The sequence below is a fragment of the Salmo salar genome, chromosome 20, assembly GCF_965601325.2.
Source record: "Salmo salar chromosome 20, fSalSal1, whole genome shotgun sequence".
NCBI lineage: Eukaryota > Metazoa > Chordata > Actinopteri > Salmoniformes > Salmonidae > Salmo > Salmo salar.
This window is the reverse complement of record NC_138310.1, coordinates 2,094,916-2,121,759: the sequence shown is the minus strand read 5'-3', so window position 1 is coordinate 2,121,759 and position 26,844 is coordinate 2,094,916. Positions and strand designations below refer to the sequence as shown.

At 43.0% G+C, this 26,844-nt stretch overlaps 1 protein-coding gene across 1 annotated transcript in view; it reads right to left on the bottom strand.

The window, feature by feature from the left end:
• The window catches only part of LOC106579812 (uncharacterized), a 99,367-nt gene that overhangs the window by 5,312 nt on the left and 67,211 nt on the right, over window positions 1–26,844 (bottom strand). The window contains exons 21-51 of the mRNA XM_014160011.3: window positions 25,105–25,158; window positions 24,836–24,880; window positions 22,228–22,281; window positions 20,391–20,435; window positions 20,106–20,159; window positions 19,234–19,287; window positions 18,250–18,303; window positions 17,068–17,121; window positions 13,632–13,685; window positions 13,138–13,182; window positions 11,656–11,700; window positions 11,336–11,389; window positions 7,996–8,049; window positions 7,818–7,871; window positions 7,558–7,611; window positions 7,162–7,215; window positions 5,723–5,830; window positions 5,364–5,417; window positions 4,941–5,048; window positions 4,794–4,847; window positions 4,235–4,288; window positions 3,179–3,235; window positions 3,013–3,066; window positions 2,856–2,909; window positions 2,606–2,659; window positions 2,378–2,431; window positions 2,149–2,256; window positions 1,902–2,009; window positions 1,183–1,290; window positions 998–1,051; window positions 84–146 (exon numbers count right to left, since the gene is read on the bottom strand). Of these exons, the coding sequence (XP_014015486.3) occupies window positions 84–146; window positions 998–1,051; window positions 1,183–1,290; window positions 1,902–2,009; window positions 2,149–2,256; window positions 2,378–2,431; window positions 2,606–2,659; window positions 2,856–2,909; window positions 3,013–3,066; window positions 3,179–3,235; window positions 4,235–4,288; window positions 4,794–4,847; window positions 4,941–5,048; window positions 5,364–5,417; window positions 5,723–5,830; window positions 7,162–7,215; window positions 7,558–7,611; window positions 7,818–7,871; window positions 7,996–8,049; window positions 11,336–11,389; window positions 11,656–11,700; window positions 13,138–13,182; window positions 13,632–13,685; window positions 17,068–17,121; window positions 18,250–18,303; window positions 19,234–19,287; window positions 20,106–20,159; window positions 20,391–20,435; window positions 22,228–22,281; window positions 24,836–24,880; window positions 25,105–25,158 (1,920 nt within the window). The remainder of the gene's footprint in view (window positions 1–83; window positions 147–997; window positions 1,052–1,182; window positions 1,291–1,901; window positions 2,010–2,148; window positions 2,257–2,377; window positions 2,432–2,605; window positions 2,660–2,855; window positions 2,910–3,012; window positions 3,067–3,178; window positions 3,236–4,234; window positions 4,289–4,793; window positions 4,848–4,940; window positions 5,049–5,363; window positions 5,418–5,722; window positions 5,831–7,161; window positions 7,216–7,557; window positions 7,612–7,817; window positions 7,872–7,995; window positions 8,050–11,335; window positions 11,390–11,655; window positions 11,701–13,137; window positions 13,183–13,631; window positions 13,686–17,067; window positions 17,122–18,249; window positions 18,304–19,233; window positions 19,288–20,105; window positions 20,160–20,390; window positions 20,436–22,227; window positions 22,282–24,835; window positions 24,881–25,104; window positions 25,159–26,844) is intronic.

The following is a 26,844-nucleotide window of genomic DNA, read 5'->3' as shown; positions in this document are numbered from 1 at the left end:
TCCAACCTATAAATAGGCCACGTTACCTGACCAGGAAAAACATAGGGAATTACGTAATAAAAAAATGTCTAATCTCATTTTACCATCAAGCCATGTGGCCCTTTTGGTCCCTGTATGCCGGCTGGGCCCAGATCTCCTGGAGGTCCCTATGAAGATAAAACATATGTGTTGATAAGATACAATGTGTTAATAAGGCAAGTATCACTTCATATAGAAGCTTAGGCCAACTGAGTGCAAGGTTGCACCATATGGGCTGTATGTAATATGCACAGTAAGCAACACAGTCAGCAAGAGACACAACACTCCAAGTTTCTTCAGTTAACAGCTCTTTCACCTGGAAATTATTATTTGATAGGTCTTGATGATGAGTCAGTAAGCCTACAGTGCGTCTGACATATAATTTGCCAAGTCAGAGAATCTATCTCCACTTTAGCATAACGCCAAGGCTCAGCTGCCTAACATTCCTCTGTGCGATGTGTGTATATAGTATATCAAAATGGAACACCCTAGAAAAATCTCCAACTGGAGCACTGGCAGTCATATGACTCACTAAATTACCGCCTAAATGTTCAGTAAAGCCTGTAACTTCTCAATTTTCTTAGCTGCCCAACACCTGCAGAGCAACATCACTAGAGAGTAATAAAGTAACCGAAGTTAAGTGACATTACACGTGGGTGGAGTAAACTTCTTGTGGACCGTGATAGATTTTCTGCCCCAATGCAGCAGTCTTTAATTCGATTTATCCCTTTCAGAGCAAAGACAATAAACGCTACCAAATCATTTGAGGCTTTAAATTCCTTTAAAGCTTTCCTATTAATCTCCAGCAGATCCCTTATTTCCCGCTGAAAATGGGTTCTGCTTTTTTGCTGGTGTTTTATTAGAACCATATTTTTTGCGGCTTAGAACTTCATTCTTGATGGTCCATGTTTAAAGCCCTGTGTTATTTGATCATGTGACTAAGGTGTGAGATGAAAATGGGGGGGGAAGTCTAGCGTACCTTTGGTCCGAACATCCCGAGAACCCCTGGGTACCCTGATTCACCTGTGTCACCCTGGGGAGAGAAATGGAACCATCTTCATCATCCTCACCGTCGCCATTGTCATTCACCTCCTCATCATCATTATCATGTCCTAGTTATGATGACCAATCAAACGGACTCAGCAATGTTGCTATGTTACTCACGGGCTGTCCTTTGTTCCCCTGGTCACCCTGTTTTCCTGGAATTCCCATTCCACCAATGTGGCCTCTTTTCCCTGAATATCCAGTTTGGCCGGGGAGACCCCTCTCACCCTGTGACACACACACAAGGACAGACAACCATTCAGGACCAGTACCGTGTGGAGAAGGTTGATTTCTTTCAACACTCGAGTGAGAAGTTACGATGGAGCAATAGCTCAAGTTCTTATTTCTCGTCCTTCAGACCTTGTACAACATATAATAGGATAACTATGGTGGTAACAGTTTATCCTTCACCTTGTACAACATATAATAGGATAAACATGGTGGTAACAGTTTATCCTTCACCTTGTACAACATATAATAGGATAACTATGGTGGTAACAGTTCATCCTTCACCTTGTACAACATATAATAGGATAAACATGGTGGTAACAGTTCATCCTTCACCTTGTACAACATATAATAGGATAACCATGGTGGTAACAGTTCATCTTTCACCTTGTACAACATATAATAGGATAAACATGGTGGTAACAGTTCATCCTTTACCTTGTACAACATATAATAGGATAAACATGGTGGTAACAGTTCATCCTTTACCTTGTACAACATATAATAGGATAACCATGGTGGTCACAGTTCATCCTTCACCTTGTACAACATATAATTGGATAAACATGGTGGTCACAGTTCATTGGAGCATGTACTCTCTTCTCTCTCACCTTGGGTCCGAAGGAGCCCTGTTCGCCTGGAAGCCCTGGCACGCCCATTTTACCACTGTTACCAGCTTTGCCAATGATACCAAACTCTCCGTCGTCTCCTTGATCCCCCTAAGGAGTGGACACAAGCAATTGAGGATGGCTGAGGCTTAACAGAGAAGACCAATCATACAGTAGACAGTAGAAAAAAGACTCTGCTTATTTCAGTTAATGAGAAGAATGCACAGTTATGATGTCTGTCCTTCTTCACCTTCACTCCTTTGTCACCATCTTTCCCAGGAGGCCCATCCATTCCAGGTTGGCCCTCAAGGCCCTCTCTTCCCACCACTCCCTTTGGGCCAGGAGGACCCTCGGAACCCTGGAAAAGATAGAGAATAATGCTACATATGAGAAGCAATCTAGCACAATCAATTAATCAATCAACCAATCAATCAATGACATGCAGTATTAAAATGAAAAGATAAAGATATTTCACTCACCGGCGGTCCTTTGATCCCAGACTCGCCTTGTTTGCCCCGTTTGCCTTTCTGACCCTGGAGTAGATCAGAGAGGTACAGACCATCAGCTCCAACATGACATCACTACATAGCAAAAGAGTCCCAATACATTCAAATCAAATTAAAGAGGTACCAAAGTGGTTCAAACAGGTGTTTTGAGGTAAAACTGGATACAACAGTTTGGTTGTTGTCGAGGTATTTTGTCCTTACTTGATCACCTTTCGATCCTTTCAGACCCTCTATTCCCCTTGGTCCAGGATGTCCCTACAATATAAAAAAAAGAAAGAAGGAATGAACGAACGAATGAAAGATGAAACAATCAAACAAACAAATGACAAGTTTTACCTTTTTAATAGGTAGATATTTTAATGTGGATACTGTCACAAATCAAATTTGATTTGATTTGATTCAGTATGAGAGAACACATATGATCATGTCATAAACAGAACATTTTACTCACAGGTAGTCCAGTTGCTCCGGCTTTGCCTCTCGATCCGTCCACCCCTGGCTGGCCCTGGGAAATAGACATTTATTCATGTTAGCCGTGTCCATGTATAAAGGATATATTCCAAATGAGACAACATTAACGTACACAATACAATCGACATCCCACTTACTAGGTATCCTGGGTCCCCTGATTCTCCTCTGTCTCCCCTGTCTCCGGTAGGACCCTGGTTTCAAATGGGAACCAAACAGAATGAAGCATATAGATCCCTAGCTATTTTAGCAAAGCAACACCAAACAACACAGCAGGCGGAGGGCTACATGATGAGAGGAACTCACTCTGTCACCTTGTGGACCGGGAGGGCCTTCCACCTTACTGTCCTCCCCCTGTTCACCCTGGAAAACATACAGGGAAAACAGATTTTTTTTTAAATTAAACATTTTAATAAGGTTAAATTCATGATATTCCTTTCAGTACAATGGAATATTCTAAGCAATTATAGTTTTTGTTGGTGATGGCAATAGGCTGCTTTCAATAAAAAGGGGACCTAGATTGCATTAAATGTTCCAGTGACTTTACAGGGACCAGTGAATGATGTGGAATGCTTGTAGTATTTCATAATGCATGAGGATCAGCTAAACACAAGAGGAAACAGTGGAACAGGGATCCAAAACTAAACAATTTATGAGTAGTGGCACAATATTGATCTCATTACAAAGTAAGTATGGCCAACATTACGAGTTTACCAGCAAACAGGAAAGAGTACTTCATATCGAAGTCCTATTTATCAAACTGAACCATGATTGATCTGAATAATGATGACAAGGAGTAGTCCAACAGCAGTTGAAAGCTGTTTGTGGCCAATGACCTACATTTGATCAACTTTCTCCAGAGTTAATGAGAAGTGCCATTGTGCATACCATTGATCAATTATATTTCATCGCTTCTTGTGAGATAATCAGACTGAAATAGCCGTGGAATTCAGTCACTCTCAGCGGCTGGACACCATTTGATATGGCTAGGGCTTTTTCCTGATAGCAATGGCCTATCTCTAGTGCCTAGTAATGGCCTATCTCTAGGGCCCAGAGTTTCTCCTGGTCAGGGCATGTGTTCAGGAGAAACTCCTAGCCCTACAAACATGTGATAATGGGATATGTGGGACATACAGTATGTATCCACATGTGTGCAAACATGACTGTAAGTCGTTTTGGATAAAAGTGTCTGCTAAATCGCACACATTAACATTAGTATTATATATTACATGGATTGACTATAGGACAGAGAGAGAGACGGACAGTGCTAGGGCTGTCACCAGACCATAAGTCTAGACGCACACGTCCAGACACCCACAAAGAGAGAGCTAATAGACACGGACAGGACTGTGGGAAGTGTACCTTTTCACCTTTTGGTCCAGGAGGTCCCAGTGGCCCTTGCCGTCCTGTGTGGCCCTACAACCACAGAGGAGGACAATAGAGACCATGTTATTCATCACACAGGGCAACGACAATAGCTACCTTCTTGGAGACATTCAATAGTATGTGTCATTAGGTAAACAATACTCACTGAAGGCAGCAATTTAGATACAGTAATTTTTTAAAATGTATTTTATTTAACTAGGCAAGTCAGTTAAGAACAAATTCTTATTTACAATGACGGCCTACACCGGCCAAACACAGACAAGGCTGGGCATTTGTGCGCCGCCCTATGGGACTCCCAATCACAGCCGGTTGTGATACAGTCTGGATTTGAACCAGGTTGTCTGTAGTGACACCTCTAGCTGAGATGCAGTGCCTTAGAACACTGCACCACTTGGGAGGCCAATGATAATGTCCTAGGTGGCAATGCTTCATAACTCTTCATCGATCGATCATCTGGCTATATTTAATTGATCTAGAATCATATTGCGTTGATATTGAGTGAAGGATATTGTATGTAGTAAAGGGTAAATTTTACCTCGTATCCTGTGATGCCTGTTTCACCTTGCTGGCCCATTCTACCTGGTGCACCCTGTGAACGTCAGATGTTCAGTCTTTATGACCTAGCACACTAGGAAACCAACATATCAGCCGAAAAACTAGGATCAAATCCACAGAGCCTTACCACTGGTCCAATGGTTCCTCTCGATCCTTTCGGCCCAACAAATCCTGCTTCTCCTTGTTCACCAATTGTCCCAGTCTCTCCCAGATGACCCATGTGACCCTTGCTGCCCTAGAGAAGGGTCGCAATAGAGCAGGCATGCAAAAATAGCAAGGTTGACTTTCAGTCACTGACAAGTTGTGTGTGGATAGTTTTACCGTGTCATCTCAACTCTCCATTTTGAATGTCCACTTTCAATATAGTGGCTCTAGAGGCCACTGATGCCTAATGTTGGTTGACTACAATAACAGATAAGGAGTCATCCAACTTTCTTTAAAAACCAAGAAAGGTACGATGAAACAATTAACAGGTTTCAGTGAATGAAATGAATGAGAGTGACAGATGTAGGGAGGCGTACTTCATGAGGAACTGAGCTGAGATACATACCTTCTCTCCAGGTTTTCCTCTTTCACCAAACTTGCCAGGTTTGCCCTCCTGACCCTGGAAGACAGTTATTGGTGTCAGAAGTCAACAGCTGCTTATTTTAACAGCAATAAACCTCTATGACGAAGACAAGGCAATGGTCAAAATGGTCATCCACAGTTTTCTCAGTAAAGACAGTTTGCAGGAGACAAAAGTGTGTTGGTATCCTTTTTGCCTTGACATGTAGTAGCCTACATGTTGCAGAGTAACATTTCATCTAAAACAACAGCAAGTGAAGTGAGAAACTCAGCAATCTGATTCATGAGAACCTGAGAGTCAAGTTCAAGAAATGTAAATATGTTGGGTTGAGTTTGGACACTCACCCACACTCCCACTAAGCCAGGAGGTCCGGGAGACCCTTCCTTTCCTTTCAGTCCGATGTCACCCCTCTCTCCTTTACCCCCCTCCAGTCCCATGTCACCCTTCTCGCCCTGAGCAGAGAACCAAGGAGACAATTATACCTGATCACACATTTCACGGGTGCAGATGTTGGCGGTAGTAGAAAATATTCAGACAAGGACTTTGAAGGCCGAAGTGGAGAAGGGCAGTGTCCCTAGTGAACAGCAATGTATTTCCATAACAACTCCTGCCAGAAGGAAGAGCTCAAAATAGGCCTGCTGCCTGCTCCCTGTTTATTTTCACTCAGCGTCAACAGAATTCAGCTCCAACTGTACGGCGGCCAGCATCTTACACAATGCAACACTTGAGTCTGACCAAAAAGAATTACAGTTTAACAGCGTAGTACAGTTCATTAACTCCATATGAACATGGCTTAGATCACATCTGATGACGATAGAATCACATTCTCTTGTGAATGGCTGTTCAAAATAGTGACAGTTATCCTAAAACACTCTCTTCTCTTTTACTAAGAACTGGCTATGAACCCAGAGGAGTCTGAGCCCTGTCTAAGTCGGGGGAGGGTGGGGGGTCCTACTAAGCTATATGGTCATAACAAGGATCATTTTGCTATTTGATTTAGAATTTTAAGACCCCTTGAAGCATCCCCAAAATATTAAAAAAATAATATTTGATGAAAAATAATTTTTGGCCTTACTGCTATTAGTCCATACAAATGCATTGAATAACAGATTCACTACATAGAACAATAAATAGTTTGTTCTGAAGGGTGTGTCCTATATCTGAGAGAGATAAGAAAGATCAGGAAACATTTGTATATTTGTTTTTACATGTATTTAACCCCATATTTTTTGGCAAGAAACAGTCTCCAAAAAGTATATACTGTACTTCCATTCATTTTTTTCAACTGATACCGGTGGACCTTCAGACGAGTCTTGTGAGGCCTGTCGGCGTCCTAGAGCAATACCGGCACGTACGTGTTCGTGAGAGTCTCACCTTTCCACAGAGGGGTCAGATTAGTGTGTAGCCCAAACTGTTCGGATGCTACAGACGATTTTGTGAGAAGACCAATTTTTGGGATGTCTCATGGTCTGACAAACACCGCTCTAGCTCTGTTACCTTGCAACCCAGATGCGGAAGTGCGACATGGGAGGAAGCGGTGGATTGAGACGCATCCAATGCAACAACAAAAAACATATCTCTAGCTTAAACTGATGGGGGAGAGGACATCGACCTTAGGGGGTTAAACAGCCATACCCTAACTGGAGATATGTACATATAACTCTAACTGGCAAATCGTCTATTGATGTCAATGAGACAAATACTGTCAACTCTGGTCTTAGACTTTCAACGCAAGTTAGGATTCATCACAGTGACTACTGCCTTAGTGTTATTCATCTCTTACCTTGAGTCCATCAGGACCACTCTGTCCGGCATCCCCATCAATCCCCATCTCACCCTGAAGGAGAGGGGGTTTAAGTACAAGTTAATAAGGCCAAAATACCTATGGAACACTGGTCATGTTAATAATACTGTATTCTACTGCATTTTGGTCAATGCCACTCCGACGTTGCTCGTCCTAATATTTATACATTTCTTAATTCCATTCTTTTAGATTTGTGTGTATTGTTGTGTATTGTTAGATATTACTGCACTGTTGGAGCTAGGAACACATGCATTTCGTTACACCCGCAATATCATCTACTAAATATGTGTACGTTACCAATAACATTTGATTCGATTTGATTCGATTTTTACAAGAATCAAAAACATTGGTAGAAGTGTGCTCTGGGGTACTCACCCTCTGTCCGATGAGGCCCTGCTCTCCGAGGTTTCCTGCTGGTCCGAGGGCACCCTGTCACACAGGTCAAAAACACAATGAACAAATGGACGCCTCCATTTCAATATACTGTGTGCAACATAAATAGACTGAATCGATTACTGGAAATGTGATTACTGGAAATGTGAATATGCCCCATTAGCTATTGCCAAGGCAGCAGCTACTCTTCCTGGGGTCCAAACAGTGAGTACCTTGTTGAGTATTAAAGAGTATAATCTTACCTTCTCTCCTGGTTCGCCTGGTAGTCCCCACTCCCCAACCTTTCCAGTTGGGCCCTGTCAGATAACAATTACCATTCATAATCAAATTAGGGGGCAAGGCATTGGTCACTGGAGCCTGAACTAATCACATTACACCACGAGAATGGCACACTACGTCATGTAGAATAGTGTAACTCACCTTGACTCCCATCTCTCCCAGTGGACCGATAGTTCCTGGTGGCCCAGTAAGTCCCTACGGTGATAAGATGATATGATGTGATGACCGAGAGCACCAAAATATATTGGCAATATATTACAAAGCCCTTTATATTCTAGGTAACTACACTGGTAAAACAAAATAAATACAGTGCGGATAAAAAGCTAAAGTGAGTGAAAAAAGGCAGCAAGAATAGAGTGTGAAAAAGACGTTGAGGATATACATGTGGATGGTGGAGATACGTTCATCTGGACTTGAGAGCCAGACCCTCTCCTGGAGTCTTAGAACACAGAGCCAAAGCTTCTGTATGTGGTGGAAACTAGCCAATACTCAAATAGAGCTGTTTGCTGGAAGCTCAGAGTAAATCATCGTATCTTACTGCCCTCTCTCTCCTTATTATTTTCTCTCTCTCTCTCTCTCTGTCTCTCTCTCTATATATATTTATCTATGTCTCCTCTCTCTCTATGTCTCTCTCTCTCTATGTTTCTTTCTCTCCCCCCTTCTTTTTCTCCCTCTCTCTTCCCGTTACATAATGCAGGATGCAGGATGAGGCATCCCTGGGCTGCTCAAGCAGAAGCTCCACCATTTCAGCTGTCAGAATGAAGATGTACTGTAGAGACAAGTGCACACTTAAGTCTGTCCAATGCCCCTAGTCACCTCCTCTCTAAGATGTTGGTTGGGTCCAATAACCCCTGATTTCAAGCTTCACAGATCCTAACCATAGGCAGAAGGATTACCAGCAGGTGTATGGAAGGGTGTATGGAGACCTTATGGTAAACAAAGTTAGGAATAGTAATGAAATCAGACAGCTTCCTGGCTTGAAGGTGAAATATCATGCAAAACTGACATGGCAGTAAGTGTTAAGCTCTATAGGAATTTAAATATAGGAAATAACACCCATATCCCCAACTGGGCTGGAAACAGTTAGGCCTGGCAGGGTAAAACAACAAGATGGCGCCTACAATGGTCGCCCTTTTGCAAGCTCCCAGCCAACTTTGCAGTCTTTTTTTTGTGTGTGTGTTATTTTGTACTTTATTTGATCAGAAAGGTTCTACTATTATTTCCTATGACCGACAAACACTTCTGGACATCAGATCGGAGATTACTCACCACAAATTCAACTTTCCGGTGTGGAATCCTCTGTCTAGACTAAAGCAGTTATCTTCATCACGGAAGCCCTTTTTCCAAAAAGACCCCGCCAGAGGAGGGGAAGGCGAGCTGGAGTTCTAGTCCAATTAAGGAAAAGGGTAAACCAACCTCCACTCCCTAGTATATTACTTGCTAATGTACGGTCTGTTTTGCTCATGCGGACAGGGATATGTTCCGGGTCTCCTCTGGGAATAGCACTGACGACTACACTAGCTCTGTCTCTGGGTGCATAGTGCATAAAGGATGTTGTTCCTACAGTGACGATTAGAACATACCCAAACCAAAAACTGGATACATGGCAGCATTCGTGAAAAACTTAAAGTGCAAACCATTGGATTTAACTATGGTAAAGTGACTGGAAACATGGACGAGTATAAACAGAATAAACAACACAGAGCCGTTGTCATGGGTCCCCGCTGCTCACGAGTACTGCAGGCTCCCGATCTCTGTAGCCAACATGAGTAGGACCTTCAAGCGTGTTAACCCTCGCAATACTGCCGGCCCGGATGACATCCCTGCTGTGTCCTCAGAGCATGTGCAGACAAGCTGGCTGGAGTGTTTATGGACATTTTCAATCTTGACTATCCCAGTCTATCATCCCCACTTGCTTAAAAATGGCCAACATTGTTCCTCTACCCAAGCAAGCCAAGGTAACTGAACTAAATGACTATCACCCTGTAGCACTCACTTCTGTCATCATGAAGTGCTTTGAAAGTCAAGGACCATATCACCTCCACCATACCCAACACCCTTGACCCACTACAATTTGCATACCGCGCCAACAGATCCATGGACAACACAATTACCCTTGCACTGCACACCGCCCTATCCCACCTGGACAAGAGGAATACCTATGTGAGAATGCTGTTAATTGACTACAGCTCAGCTTCTGAAACCGTAGTGCCCTCCAAGCTTGTCACTAAGCTCAAGCCCTTGGGGCTGAACTCCTCCCTGTGCAACTGGATCCTAGATTTCCTGATGGGCTGACCCCAGGTGGTGAGGGTAGGCAACAACACCTGCACCACGCTGATTCTCAACACAGGGGCCCCCATGGAGTGTGTGCTCAGCCCTCTCCTGTACTCCCCGTTCACCCATGACTGTGTGGCCACGCACAACTCCAACTCAATCATTAAGTTTGCTGACAACACAACAGTGGTAGGCCTGAATACCAACAACAATGAGACAGCCTACAGGGAGGAGGTTAAAGCCCTTACGGAGTGGTGAAAATAACCTCTCTCTCAACAAAACGAAGGAGCTTATCGTGGACTACAGGAGACAGAAGAGGGAGCATGTCCCCATCCTCATCGACAGGGCCGCAGTGAATAGGGTCAAAAGCTTCAGGTTCTTCTGCATGCACATCACTGAGGACCTGAAATGGTCTCGCCACAACAGCGCCTCTACAACCTCAGACGGCTGAAGAAATGTGGTATGCACTCGGTGTCAAGGGAAGGCCAAGAAGATCATCAAGGACCTCAGTCCCCCGAGCCACGGACTGTTCACTCGCCTACCGCCCGACAGACGGAGACAATACAGGTCCATCAAAGCCAAGACCGAGAGACTAAAAAACTGATTCTATTACCAGGCCATCAGACAGCCATCACTTGCCGTCACAAGCTATCACACACTCACACTCACACCCACTCACACTCACAGCCAACACTGCTGTCCCATGTTATAGAGACATTGAACCACTGGTCACTTCCCGTTTCACACTGTGTATTTAAATACTGTATCCCCGACATAGCTTATTCTGATATTACTACCACTGTACATTGTATTTTAGTTATACTGTTTATACACACTGCATATTTATTTATATACTGGATTCTTGACATACCTCCCTCTAATATATCTACTGCTGTACATATCATTCCTAGTATATCTTATGTCAATTCCCCCGGTGTACATATGTATAGATTGCATTTTGATACTGCTACAGTGCTATTTGTGTTGTTGATTGGATTTGCCGCTGTTTTTGGATTGGTCCCGCCTTTTCTTCTTTATTTTTAAAAACATTTTAATTGTTTGACATTTGACTGCATTGTTAGAAGGTAGTAACAAGTTTTTCGGTGCACCACTATAACACCTGCTAAACTGTGTACGCGACCAATAAACTTTGATTTGATTTTAGAGATGATGCCTCAGAGTCACATTTAGAGGTAAAAGGACTTACCGGCTCTCCTGCTATTCCTTTGGCACCTGGAGCTCCTGAGGGTCCTTTGCGACCCTGGAATATTACAAACCCATTGTAAGGAATGGAGATAGTTTAGTGTGCTTAGGGCACGTCCATTTTCTACTATATCCAGTACATCCCACCCCTAGGCTAATTGGTTTCGTTACACCAATACATTACTCATACATTCATATAGAAGTGTAATGTCCAACATGATACACACAAGCCTCTCTTTTCCAATTGCTAATGGTTTCCCCCAACAGGTGTCCACCCTAGTCATGACTAACCTAAAAGAGCACTCTGTTAGCCCAATCACTTACTGGAAATCCTTTAGGCCCAGCTTCCCCAGGCTCCCCAATCTTTCCCTGGAGCAAAATAACACAGAAAGAAAAAGGGTTTTAAATAATAAACACATAATATGGTAATTTAGCAGAATTATTATGGTCATTTAGCACTGCAGACACATTTATGTAAAGTCACACATGGTTGACATTAATATTCAATGTGAATGTCCCATGCGGGAATCAAACCGACAACTTTAACATTGAATCTTACCAGCATTGTACTCTAACTAAATGAGCCATTGGAACCGCTGATGTAAATGTATTTACAAGTTGAATGTAGTATGAATGGGGACTCATAGCATGTTTGTCAATATGCATACTACTGTGCTCCATACTCTCCTGCTCTGAGTGCATTCTCTGAGGACGTTCTCTTGGGTACATTCTTGTGAGGACGAGAGTGTGGAGAACACATAAAACAATACATTTGAGCAGCGCTCGCACTCCCCCTACTGTATTACTTCACGCTGCACCTCCCCATTCACTGAACCTTCTTCCAGCCAGGAAAATGGCAACAATAGAGGCCAAACAAGATATACACAAAGCAAATGTTCTACTTCATAACTATCAGTCAGCTACATAATCGTAATAATCCAGCAACCAGATAGTTTAACAAGCAAAAATGACATAAAATGAATGATATGCAAAGTAGATGTCTATTCTACGTGGGTAGCTAGCTGCCAAATAACCGACAGTAGTAGCTAGCCAGTTAATGTTAGGACTAATGACTTACTATGTGCTCACGATCTAAACATGCCAATATTAATACATTATGGCGCAGCGGTCTAAGGCACTGCATCTCAGTGCTAGAGGTGTCACTACAGACATCCTGGTTCAAATGCAAGCTGTATCACAACCAGCCGTGATTGGGAGTCCCATAGGGCGGTGCGCAATTGGCCCAGTGTTATCCGGGTTTGGCCGGTGTAAATAAAAATTTGTTCTTAATAACTGACTTGCCTAGTTAAATAAAGGTTAAATAAAATAAAATAAATACATTAACGTATCAAGATAAAATATTGTAGTTAGGTAACGTGAATGGGAAACATTTCATTCCAAAGTCTGAGCTTATTTTCTCTTGCTTCAACTCAAATAACATGGTTTTATGCGGTTGCGTCATATTTAGGTGCATACTTTCTGTTGAAGCTTGCATCGATATGCAAACGGAGTAAGCATCAGAGAAGTTCCCTCTGTGCTCCGTTTTGCATACTTTGATTTGGACTCTACTCCTACACTCCCATGCTCCAATTTGGTGCTCATGGCAGGAAGTAGGTAGTATGCATTTTGAGAAACACCCATAGGCTCATCGTACTATATTATTCATTACCAGGCATGGCAAAGTAGTCATGTGAGGTAGGAAAGCATATACCCAAAGGTCCATGGGTTGGACATGGCCCATAACTGGGCAGAGTGGGAGGGTATGAGCAAAAACGTAACGCTCTTAAAACTGCTCGTGCTACATACCATCTCCCCTGGGAAGCCTAGTTTTCCTGGTGGACCATTGGGACCCTGTAGAATAACAAATTTGGCAATGTCACTTATGGTCTTACTAACACAGACAGACACACACAGACAGACGCACACACACAATACCCAAGAACTCTTGTCTTTAAGAATGCCACAAACAGTTTACAATCATTTGAATTAAAAGTTTCCCAAAGTTGGCAAAGAAAATATCCCTAAAAGAAGATCATGTCCCAGAAAGTGTCCTTCAGATGTTGAAAATAATCAAAGCAATAAAAGACTTGTGAACAAAGCCACATTTAAAAGTATTATATGGACATACTTAAGTACCAAATTAAGGCACAAACAAATGCCGCATTGCAGTATCCATGTTTTCCATTGGCTGTGGTTGGTGTGTTCATTGGGGAATGAAGTCATAGTGTTCCGTAACTGAGGAGGTCAATGCAGCAGAACAACCAATAGTGTGACCTCTGAACTTTTAACCCCATCCTCACCTTTCCTCCAACTGACCCCTTCTCCCCAGTTGGACCGTCAGGACCCCTCGGACCCTGAAGGAGAGAGCGAGAGAGAAAGAGTGATATATATATATATATATATATATATATATAGAGAGAGAGAGAGAGAGAGAGAGAGAGAGAGAGAGAGAGAGAGAGAGAGAGAAAAAATCAGGAGAGAAACATTAATTGAATGAATATAAAGTGTCCTCTTCTTCATGTAGGGCTCTTCAGCCAGAAAGGCGTTTAACAGCAATAAATGTGGTCTAACATAAACGTTTAAATGTTCCCACTTAAATGTTCCCATTCTACTGCAATTGTGTTAATTTGAGGAATTGCTTAAAAAAAAACTATTTCATATTTTATTTAGGCACTTCCCATGACCGTGGTGGGTACCATGGTTACAGAGAGGAAAGAGTGATTATTGGAGACAGTTTTAAACATGCGACTATGGTTGGAGACACAGAGGTCGGTGCTGTAAACGCTAGGGGTTTTCTCCTAAAGCCACTTGTGACCTATACAATAAAATGCACACTGATGTCTCGATTCTGCTCCCATCGTCTTTCCATGATCATATGGCCACAGTATTCAGCTGAACATTGGGGACAGTGTCACACAGAGAAGCCATGACCTTTCAAATACCAACTGCTGAATCATCCGGACCGAAACAACTAGATATCAATGCCTAGGATTCCTGCAGAGAAACTCAAAATATAAGTGAACAGTTTCACAAATTTGATAAAGGAAAATTATCCATGTGCTTCAGGCATCTAGCATGGGTGCATCAAATATAAAAAGCCATTCTGGCATTGAAGAAAACATGTTCTGTTTGAAGGAGAAAAATACAGGCTTAGTCATATACGGTGAACTAGCCTCAACGTTTGTGAGGAGAGGACATCGCTGATAGGACAGCAATTATAGGTCACTTATCCCATGTAAAATCCAGTCAGCCTTCTGATTAGGGTTGGGCAGTATGCAGATTTTCATACCTTCATACCGTTTCTGTACCATACCGGGGAATACGGTATTACTGGAAGTGCACACAAGGGGCGCTATTTCAAATAGAAAAGAATGTAAATGCACAAAATAAAGGAATCTTGATCCAGGAGGGGATTGAATGTCTCTGCTGTAACCAAGAAGCTTGATCTTGACATCTAGCCACTTAGCTAGCAAGTTAGCCAACCATTTAATGCATAACTGGAGCCCTGAGCTGGATATAATTGATTTGACACATCTTATATATATATATATATATATATATATATATATTTTTTTTTTTTTTTTTTTTTTTTTTTCACCTTTATTTAACCAGGTAGGCAAGTTGAGAACAAGTTCTCATTTACAATTGTGACCTGGCCAAGATATTTCTTATAATTATTCTTAACTTAGTGTTAGTTATAAGCAGTGGCATAGCACGCAGGCCCCTTGAGGCGGGAGTGTCCCCAACCCCCCCGGCATTGAAAACATACCGTTGATATTTGGAAATACCCTGGTATATGGAATAAACCATATATCGCCCAAGTCTACCTGTGATGTCGGTAAACTATTTTGTTCCATTGCACAGGACAGACTGTAACTAGACACAGTCATTCAGTTTGCTGAGTGATGCCGGTTCTCTACTCATCTCTCTCTGCTGAGTTCACGGGAATTGAACCGTCCTGTTTCTTTTGGACCCGAGATGATCGTGACACTGACTACACTTGTCCATTCTCTGCTCTGGCTATGGACGCCATGGTCTGTTCTGCGTCGTATACATTTGACCAGACCATGCCTTTTTTCTGGACTTCTTCATCTACCATGCGCATCTCTGTGAATACTATGGCTCTTGGTCTTATAGGAAGAAGAGACTGGATGGATGGTCGAGGTCAAAGATTCAAGGTGGCCAGCATGTGTTTTGTTATTGTACACATATGATTTGGGGAGATGCATCCCTTGAGGACTGCAGAGTCATGGATAAAAATAAGTTACACCAGGGGGGGTTAGAGTCAATGACAGAACTGTATACTGTACTCTCGTTGTTCCTCCTCCAGCCTCATTCAAAACCACACTTACTACGGCTGTCCAACCTCAACATACGCCAGTAAACACTCAAGTAACAAAGGAGGACTTGGACTGATGCTATATAGTAAATGGTCCAATCTGTTGTTATAGAAACTTCTCTCTCAAACAGATATCTATCATCTCTGTTCCCAGTACTGCTGTGTTACTGGCTAGCCTGGGTGTCAGTCTGCTAGCCTGGGTGCTAGTCTGCTAGCCTGGGTGTCAGTCTGCTACCGTGGGTGCCAGTCTGCTAGCCTCGGTGCTAGTCTGCTAGCCTGGGTGTCAGTCTGCTACCGTGGGTGCCAGTCTGCTAGCCTGGGTGCTAGTCTGCTAGCCTGGGTGTCAGTCTGCTACCGTGGGTGCCAGTCTGCTAGCCTCAGTGCTAGTCTGCTAGCCTCAGTGCTAGTCTGCTAGCCTCAGTGCTAGTCTGCTAGCCTGGGTGTCAGTCTGCTAGCCTGGGTGTCAGTCTGCTAGCCTGGGTGCTAGTCTGCTAGCCTGGGTGCCAGTCTGCTAGCCTGGGTGCCAGTCTGCTAGCCTGGGTGCCAGTCTGCTAGCCTGGGTGCCAGTCTGCTAGCCTGGGTGCCAGTCTGCTAGCCTGGGTGCCTGCTCTCTTGAAAACTCCTAATGGGATTGTCATAACATGTTTGGCTTGATACTAGGTCTCTGTTTGTTCCTAGGCTTGATAATGGAGTTGGCAAGATCCCAAACAGATCTGGGACCAGTTGGTGGTGGTGCTGATCTAAAAGGTTTGAGTAGATTTTGTTGCCGGTGCTTTAATAACTGATCTATATAAGGCATTATTATTTAACTTTGAAGAATTTCTGCCTCAGAACCAGCTGGTGATCGTTTCTAACATTAGCCTACTAACAGGCCTAGGCAGCCTTTGGTCACTGTCCCAATAGAAGACGCTGAGGGGTATTTTCCATTTCTTAATGTGTCTGAACTGAGTTTAATTGCATTCATCTTCTATGGTTTATTTTTATAAGCCTTGTTATAATTTACTGCTATTCTAAGTTATTAAATATTCAATATGGGATTGCATAGAACATTAAATGAGTTATGCAAAATGATTCCATAATATGCCTAAACACTTATGCATATTAGAGGGATCAGTCATGAAGTTGGATAGACCAGCAGTGCAATAAACAGTTAGTTAACCCTTTATTCAAACTGTGCAATAAAGGGTTACCAAGGGTTATTTTGTTGTTGAAGTTGTGAGACTGTGCATTGTACTTTGGCGGTGTCATGACAGCAAATCTATAGTTAGCGTGCGAAGGTCTGGAAAAGTTTCGAACCACAGCGATACTAGCTTGCATTAACAAAAAAATGTAGCCATAACAAATGATGGTGTGTAGGGAACGTAGTGGATGCTGAAGGAGTACATTCTATTCCTTACCCTCCTGCCTTTAGGTCCTCTGATCCCACCGAGACCCCTTGAACCGGCCGGACCCTGCAGGAGGAAGAACACACCACATTATATGATGGAAGGCAGTAATGTTACCACACTCACTGAGACGAGTAGTAGGACTGACTAATGAGACAGGAGATGGGCCTACAGGATGCTAGTGAATGTAATGCATCCCTATCATGACCAAAGAGCTGATCTCATGCCCCTGAAGGATATGCATTTAGTCATGCTTGCACAGGAGATCCTATTGAGATGAAGCATGTCAAAGGACACCTGGTCAGAAGAAGTAGAAGAGTATGCTCTGCTATTAACACTAATGCACTCTGCTGCTGCAGTCTCCTGTGCAGCTTGCTAAAGCATCTCTGAGTCTGACCGGCATGTCTTGCCACAACTTGTGTGATGTCGGTGCACGGCGTGAGGAGACTAAAGACATGTTGACATGCTATAAAGGTAAAGGGTGGGAGCTGCTTTAGCTTAGCCAGAGGTGCTAAAGTTTACGGCTGGCATGGCAGTGCTGAGTAATCCTGACACTGATTGAGTGTCTTTCTGTCACTTCCCATCAACATCAACAAAGGTATGTGCTGTGGGGAATGTCTCCCAAACGCCTCTTGTTTGTACAACTGTCTTTAGTGTCTAAATGAGCGAAGATTAAACGGTATTAGTGAGGCCTCATCACAGACCTTTCTTGGCTATGTTTACGTAGCTGGATTCCAAACAAGGCAGGCAACAAACCCTTGAGGAGCCAGAATGGGTAGTAGCCTAAGAGTTTTTAAGAGGCTAAGTCTGACCTTTGAAGACACTTAAACTAAACTCAAACAGACTCTATGCCAAGCTGCTGAATGTACCAAATAGAACAGGTTTTAACTTGATGACTCATTCAGTTTGTTTACAGCAGTGATGCCTTGCTTCTAAATGCATTCTGCCATGGTGCATCTAATGCCAAACTAGAAATGATGCTATTTCAGAGTAGTGTTGGTGGGATGGGGTTCATTCTTGTAGTAAATCTACAGGGCACAAGAAGTTTAAAATGGTACCAAATGTTATGGGCCGGTTTCCCGGACCCAAATTAAGACTATTGCATGGAATAAAAATAATCTCCACTGAAAGTTTTTTCTGGTCTGTGTCTGGGAAACTGGCACTAAATGTGTAAAGCAAACAGGCTTTACTTACTGGTATCCCTAGAGGTCCTGATGAACCACACTCTCCAGGAGTTCCAGGATGACCCTGACAGACACACAGAACAACAGCATGAAGACATCCATCATACTTCAAACCCATTTTAAACCCCTTTCTAACATACTCTAATACTGACGGTGAACTGATGACTATTGAGAATTGTTGGCTGTTCAACTGTACTGTATTGTCTATTTTTAGACTACAAGATGTGGCTGACTGAACAGTTTGTTAGTTTAGGTACTCTTTGAAAAAAAAGTGCTATCTAGAACCTAAAATCGTTTTTCGGCTGTCCCCATAGGAAAATCCTTTGAAGAACCCTTTCTGTATCCAGTTAGAACCTTTTTGAGTTCCATGTCGAATCCTTTCCCTAGAGGGTTCTACATGGAACCCAACATAGTTCTATCTAGAACCAAAAAGGGTTCCTCCTGGAACCTAAAAGGGTTCTCCCTTGGGGACAGCTGAAAAACTCTTCTCGAACCCTTTTTTGTAAGAGTGTAGTGAGATCTGACATAACTGTATCTGCCTTACTCTATCGCTTCTCAATAGCTGCAGCACTGCGTTGTTAAACAATGAACATCTTGAGTCAATATGCTGAGAAGATAATGTAGATGCAAACAATATGGGGCCTCCAGCTGTTTGCTGCTGTGTGAAGCATTTACAATACTAGGTAATGAGTTGAGAGACCAAGAAGAGATATAAAAATAATTCATTTGGAAACTTCTGCACATTTATATACAACATAAATGCTATCCTCGCTACAGTGTATCCCAACATGAAGTTGAGCTGACTGACAGTATGACTAACAAAAACGTAATTTCGTACAAGATGTACAAGCTATACATATCTCTTTCTCAGTCAGAAGGTTACCTATCTTAGTGCCCCATTGCTCATCTCCAATCCCCCAAATGACATCCTGTCCTACCCATATAGCGTTGAATGCCCCTGGGAATAGAGACGGGGTCCAGACTTACTCCTTACCATCGCCCCCTTTTCCCCTGGCGGTCCAGGCAATCCCATCTCCCCACGGTCCCCCTGGAAAAACATATAGCCCTGTAGTTTAGTTTATTATTAGCTGCGTTTGTTTCCCCTGGCGGACCAGGAAATCCCATCTCCCCACGGTCCACCTGGGAAAACCAACACAGCTATGAGGACCCTGCATCACATAGGTAGGACCAGGAGTTTTCCCTGTAGTTAGTTATGGTCAGGTCACAAAAAAATGTAAAAAAAAACGATGGTGCCATGGGTATATAGTTAGCAGGGCGGCAGATAGCCTAGCGGTTAGAGCGTTGGACTCTAGTTCGAATCTCCGAAACGACAAAAATCTGTTGATGTGCCCTTGAGCAAGGCACTTAACCCTAATTGCTCACGGTTCGCCGTTGATAATGGCAGACCCTGGCTGTGACCCCACTATCCGATGGTGTCTCAGGGGGAGTGGGATATGCAAAAAACACATTGCCAATTCATACGTGTTTTAATACACACTTGCGCGTGTGAAATAGGACAAATATAAGCACCCACCAAATTATTACTATAATGCACATAATAATTCACATTTCCTGTTGCTGCAAGATTATTTTCTTTCTGTAGCCAATTGGTTCAAATTAAGATCCTACATCTGTAGTTATAGCAGAAGACATCAACAGGAAGCAAACCCAGCAGGCAAAACGGGTTGAAATGGCATAATTAATTTCGACCAGCTTACAACTGTTTGTAATAACGTCATTTCAACCATCTTTGTCCACTGGGAAAGTAGAGCAATAACAAATCTGAATCTTTCAATATGACCGAAACAACAGTATATGAGTTGAAAAGCCTTCCTGTAACGTCTAACGCAAAGATACCCAGCGAACCTTTTCTCCTGCGAGGCCAGGCTCCCCAACAGGGCCGATGAAACCCACCAGCCCCTGCAGAGACCAACACAGGAAAGCACACAGTCAAAGTCCTGTACTTACACCATGGCCTGCAGAGCAGTGGAGCAACAGCAAAACACACACGCATGAACATACGCAGTAAGAGAGAGAAAGACGCACACACACACAAACAGACACACACAGACACACATAAACAGACACACACACACACAGAGTGAAGTATAAACAAACAGAGAGTGAGAGAGGAGAGAGAAAAGCCTTTACCCTCTCGCCAAGCTTTCCGACCTCTCCAGTTATTCCGGTCTCGCCCTACAGCAGAATACCAAATTAGCATTTCGTAAAAAGATTACAAATGTTAAAGCTCAGATCAGTCAGAGAGAACATGCTTATTTAGAGGCCAGTCCCCCTGGTAATAGAAACGTGACATCTAATTTACACACAGTTAAATGAGAGAGAGAGAGAGAGAGAGAGAGAGAGAGAGAGAGAGAGAGAGAGAGAGAGAGAGAGAGAGAGAGAGAGAGAGAGAGAGCAAGGGGAGACCATGTTAAACAATAGACTCAGGCAGATAGATGGAGAGAGAGATAGAGGGAGAGAGTGATAGGGAGAGAGAGTGATAGGGAGAGAGAGTGATAGGGAGAGAGAGGGATAGAGAGAGAGATAGAGGGAGAGAGTGATAGAGGGAGAGAGTGATAGAGGGAGAGAGTGATAGGGAGAGAGAGTGATAGGGAGAAAGAGGGATAGAGAGAGAGTGATAGAGGGAGAGAGTGATAGAGGGAGAGAGTGATAGGGAGAAAGAGTGATAGAGAGAGAGTGATAGAGAGAGTGATAGAGAGAGAGAGTGATAGAGGGAGAGAGTGATAGAGGGAGAGAGTGATAGAAAGAGAGAGTGATAGAAAGAGAGAGTGATAGAAAGAGAGTGATAGAGAGAGTGATAGAGGGAGAGTGATAGAGAGAGTGATAGAGAGAGAGTGATAGAGAGAGTGATAGAGGGAGCGAGTGATAGAGAGAGTGATAGAGAGAAAGAGTGATAGAGGGAGAGGGTGATAGAGGGAGAGGGTGATAGAGGGAGAGGGTGATAGAGAGAGTGATAGAGGGAGAGAGTGATAGAGGGAGAGGGTGATAGAGGGAGAGGGTGATAGAGAGAGTGATAGAGGGAGAGGGTGATATAGGGAGAGGGTGATAGAGGGAGAGGGTGATAGAGGGAGAGGGTGATAGAGAGAGTGATAGAGGGAGAGAGTGATAGAGGGAGAGAGTGAAAGAGGGAGAGGGTGATAGAGGGAGAGGGTGATAGAGGGAGAGGGTGATAGACAGAGAGAGTGATAGAGGGAGAGAGTGATAGGGAGAGGGTGATAGAGGGAGAGGGTGATATAGGGAGAGTGATAGAGGGAGAGAGTGATAAAGAGAGAGAGTGAGAGAGGGAGAGAGTGATAGAGGGAGAGAGTGATAGAGAGAGAGAGAGTGACAGGGAGAAAGAGTGAGAGAGAGAGAGTGATAGAGAGAGAGAGTGATAGAGAGAGAGAGGGAGAGAGTGATAAAGAGAGAGAGAGTGATAAAGAGAGAGAGAGTGATAGGGAGAAAGAGTGATAGAGAGAGTGATAGAGGGAGAGAGTGATAGAGAGAGAGTGATAGGGAGAAAGAATGATAGAGAGAGTGAGTGATAGAGGGAGAGAGTGATAGAGAGAGTGATAGAGAGAGAGAGTGATAGAGAGAGAGAGTGAAAGAGAGAGAGAGTGATAGAGGGAGAGAGTGATAAAGAGAGAGAGAGTGATAAAGAGAGAGAGAGTGATAGGGAGAGGGAGAGAGTGATAGAGAGAGAGTGATAGGGAGAAAGAATGATAGAGAGAGTGAGTGATAGAGGGAGAGAGTGATAGAGAGAGAGAGTGATAGAGAGAGAGAGTGATAGAGGGAGAGAGTGATAGAGAGAGAGAGTGATAGAGAGAGAGAGAGTGATAGAGAGAGAGGGTGAAAGAGAGAGAGAGTGATAGAGAGAGAGAGTGATAGAGAGAGAGGGTGAAAGAGAGAGAGAGTGATAGAGAGAGAGAGTGCTAGAGAGTGATAGACTCCCGCAGATGGATGGTGCATTACGTTAATAGAATCTGACCTTTAGTCCTTCGGGACCTGTTTTGCCCGGGAATCCCTGCCTTCCAGGTCTGCCCTGAACAGAAAACATACATGAACCATAGTACTGAACCTCATCACACAGTACAGTAGAATCATCATCTGCCCTAAAGATACCCGTCCTAGTACCGTAACCCACCCGCCACCCGCCACCACACTAACAAACCTACAGACAGAATATACTGTAAAGCTACAATCTGTCCTAAGGACTCCTCCAATCTGGCTTTAAGAGTCTGGATTCATGTATGGTGTGAAAATGATGGTTGACTTTGTCATGCAGTAGCATAGCGTGTCCAAGACATTTGTCCTTTTAGGGACAGAATATTATACTGTCTTATCTTGTCTTACTCAGACCAGTGATATGATGATTGGACGAATGGGTTAGAACAATACAACACTCAAAAACATGACAAAGTTTAAGAGCACCAACAAAGCACTCGGCTTTCACATTCATTTGGTGGAGTGTCTTCTGTTATTGTCAAATTTTAATGCCTGAAAAAGCTGTGCTACTTTTGTTGGCTTTTCCTGGCACAGAAGAGAAACGTCACTGTCCCACTCTATATTATTCAAAGACCCAAGTCCATCAACAATGGAACCGAGAACTTAGCTCACTAATGCATTAGTAAAACATCATTGGATCTAATGTGTTATATTGAATCAGTATATTCAATGAGTTGTGGTGTCTGTCTTTCGGAGATGGCCGTTTGGAATCCTCTGTTCTTTAATGTGCTTAGTCATCTGTATGAGAGAGTAGAACTGGATTAGTGCTCTGCTATTATTGAACTGGATTAGAGTTCTGCTATTGTTGGATTGGATTAATGCTCTGCTGTTGTTGAACTAAATTAGTGCTCTGCTGTTGTTGTACTAGATTGGTGCTCTGCTGTTGTTGGACTGGATTAGGGCTCTGCTGTTGTTGGACTGGATTAGGGCTCTGCTATTGTTGGACTGGATTAGGGCTCTGCTGTTGTTGGACTGGATTAGGGCTCTGCTGTTGTTGGACTGGATTAGGGCTCTGCTGTTGTTGGACTGGATTAGGGCTCTGCTATTGTTGGACTGGATTAGGGCTCTGCTATTGTTGGACTGGATTAGGGCTCTGCTATTGTTGGACTGGATTAGGGCTCTGCTGTTGTTGGACTGGATTAGGGCTCTGCTATTGTTGGACTGGATTAGGGCTCTGCTGTTGTTGGACTGGATTAGGGCTCTGCTATTGTTGGACTGGATTATGGCTCTGCTGTTGTTGGACTGGATTAGGGCTCTGCTATTGTTGAACTGGATTAGTGCTCTGCTATTGTTGGACTGGATTAGGGCTCTGCTGTTGTTGGACTGGATTAGGGCTCTGCTATTGTTGAACTGGATTAGGGCTCTGCTGTTGTTGGACTGGATTAGTGCTCTGCTATTGTTGAACTGGATTAGGGCTCTGCTATTGTTGAACTGGATCAGGGCTCTGCTATTGTTGAACTAGATTAGTGCTCTGCTGTTGTTAAACTAGATTAGTGCTCTGCTATTGCTGAACTGGATTAGTGCTCTGCTAACTGGAGTGATATATTGGCATGTATTGTTGAATTTGGGACGACTCCAGACTAACTCTTTATTTAGTCTATAATGGATGCAAATGGGAAGTCTCTGTAGGAGGATGCATTATGATGGAATCCAAGGCCAGGCTACTCACTGACACAATCAGAAAAAAGGTCTGGATTTCAGAGCTCGTTTACCGGATCTAGGAGAGAGAGAGCCTGCGTCCCAAATGACACCCTATTCCCTACACAACTTTAGACCAGAGCTCTATGGGCGCTAGTCAAAAGTAGTTCACTATATAGGGAATGAGGTGCTATTTGGGATGTAACCAGAGTCTATCCTCATTGATATCCAGATGTTTATGATTATTCAGAGTAAAGAATGGAGGATATGTCCATCTATGGTGGAGGACAAGCTCACAAAATATTAGGCAAGGGAAACAGAGAGCCATTCCAAGCCGTTTTATAAATTGATTTTTCAGTATTTTTAATGAAGCATTGACATTTACTTCCAGTGTTTAGCAAAATGGCCACTCTTCAAAAGTAACATATTAAAAATGAATGCAGAAAGCAGATATTTGGACAGTTTTCATAATAATCCTACTAACTGGGCTAACTGCCTACAGACGGAAATTAATGGCTTTGTTTTCATTGGTTCAAAACCAAAAAGCTTTGTTTTTTTTATAAGCCTATCTCATCCCAGGCTGTTGTCTTTGTATAACAGATGAGCACCATGTGGAGATGTGGCCAAGCACAGCAGTTTTACTAACCAAACTCATGCCACAAATGCACAATAAGCAGTCAGCCATCTATCAAAATAGATTTTCTGCACAATAGACTGACAACTCTGCCAAGAGCTAACGGTATATAGCTAACCATATCATAGTGATTCAGCTGGATTTAAACACCAACTGAAGCAAATTGCTTCCCACTCTGAAGGTTCCTGGTTATGAAACAGGCTTTGGGATGGTGAGAGGTGAACATTTGGGGGTTTTCATGTGCTGAGTGACCCATATTGTATTTTTGGACTTCCTTGTTTTGTTTGTTTTGGTTTTGAGCTGTCCAAACAGCGCTCACCTCCGGTCCTGTAGGTCCAGGTGGTCCAAGTGGCCCCTCATCGCCCTGGAAAAAAATATGGAGACAGAGGGTCAAGACAGGGACAAAACCCCTTTGCACAACAACACTTTGCACCATCACTGGACTATGTGTAAATGCTAGATCATTGCTGTCATATATCTTACATACAGTACATACTATATACATAGCCAAAGTAAGACTTGGTCTTGACATGTTATGAATATGTCAAGCATTGTATGTTTTATGTAGTAAACTAAAGACAATCCCACCTCTAGTCCAGCTGTTCCTCTGGGCCCTGGTAAACCTCTGTTTCCTGGCTTCCCCTGAGAAGAATGATACAGGATGTTAGATTGTGTACGGACCCCATGTTGCTGTCCATGATGCACTGGCAGTCCAACAGCACTGGTCCCCAGCATTCCCCACGTGACCCAGAAAGGACTTCCAAGGTCCATGGACCTGGTCCTTGCCAACCACTGTTCTTTGTACTCACTAAAAACCAACTAAACCTCTCACAGCACTAAAGATACTCATTGCTCATAAAAGTGCTTGATCCTGCCAACTACGCCACATGAGGATGTCAGGTAGCCTACACAAATAGGTGTCAAGTAGCTACATTAAAGCCACGTTTATACCTGGTTCTAACATGCATCCTTTTTCGTGATCTTGTCCACATTCTGATTGTGCCCACATTTTCAGACAGGTGTAGACAACTAAAACATGCATTGAGGTCGGATTATGATCAGGCACATATTGTAGACAGATCTGGACAGAGAAACAATTTAAATCATCATTCAAATCATTGAGAGGTGGCACCATTTACTTATGGCATCAATATTTGTCTTAAAAACTATATATATTATTTTGAAAGAATAGCTGTTAAATAATTTGCATACAGGGAGGGACCAGGAGATTTGTATTTATTTATTTAACCTTTATTTAACTAGGCAAGTTAGTTAAGAACAAATTCTTATTTACAATGACGGCCTAGGAACACTGGGTTAACCTGTTAGGGCTAGAGGGCAGTATTGACACGGCCGGATAAAAAACATAGCCGATTTAATCTGGTTACTACTCCTGCCCAGTAACTAGAATATGCATATAATTATTGGCTTTGGATAGAAAACACCCTAAAGTTTCTAAAACTGTTTGAATGGTGTCTGTGAGTATAACAGAACTCAAATGGCAGGCCAAAACCTGAGAAGATTCCATGCAGGAAGTGGCCTGTCTGACAAGTTGTGTTTCATCTTGGCTCTTTTTATTGAAGACTGAGGATCTTTGCTCTAACGTGACACTTCCTACGGCTCCCATAGGCTCTCAGAGCCCGGGAAAAAGCTGAACGATATCGAGGCAGCCTCTGGCTGAAACACATTATCGCTTTTGGCAAGTGGCCGATCAGAGTACTATGGGCTTAGGCGCGTGCCCAAGTCGACCGAATGCTTTATTTTCTTTCGTCTGTTTACCTAAACGCAGATTCCCGGTCGGAATATTATTGCTTTTTTATGAGAAAAATGGCATAAAAATTGATTTTAAACAGGGGTTGACATGCTTCGAAGTACGGTAATGGAATATTTAGATTTTTTTTGTCACGAATTGCGCCATGCTCGCCATGCGGCATGCTTATTTACCCTTTCGGATAGTGTCTTGAACGCACGAACAAAACGCCGCTGTTTGGATATAACTATGGATTATTTTGAACCAAACCAACATTTGTTATTGAAGTAGAAGTCCTGGGACTGCATTCTGACGAAGACAGCAAAGATAATAACATTTTTCTTATAGTAAATCTGACTTTGGTGAGTGCTAAACTTGCTGGGTGTCTAAATAGCTAGCCCTGTGATGCCGGGCTATCTACTCAGAATATTGCAAAATGTGCTTTCACCGAAAAGCTATTTTAAAATCAGACATATCGAGTGCATAGAGGAGTTCTGTATCTATAATTCTTTAAATAATTGTTGTGCTTTTTGTGAACGTTTATCGTGAGTAATTTAGTAAATTCACCGGCAGTGTTC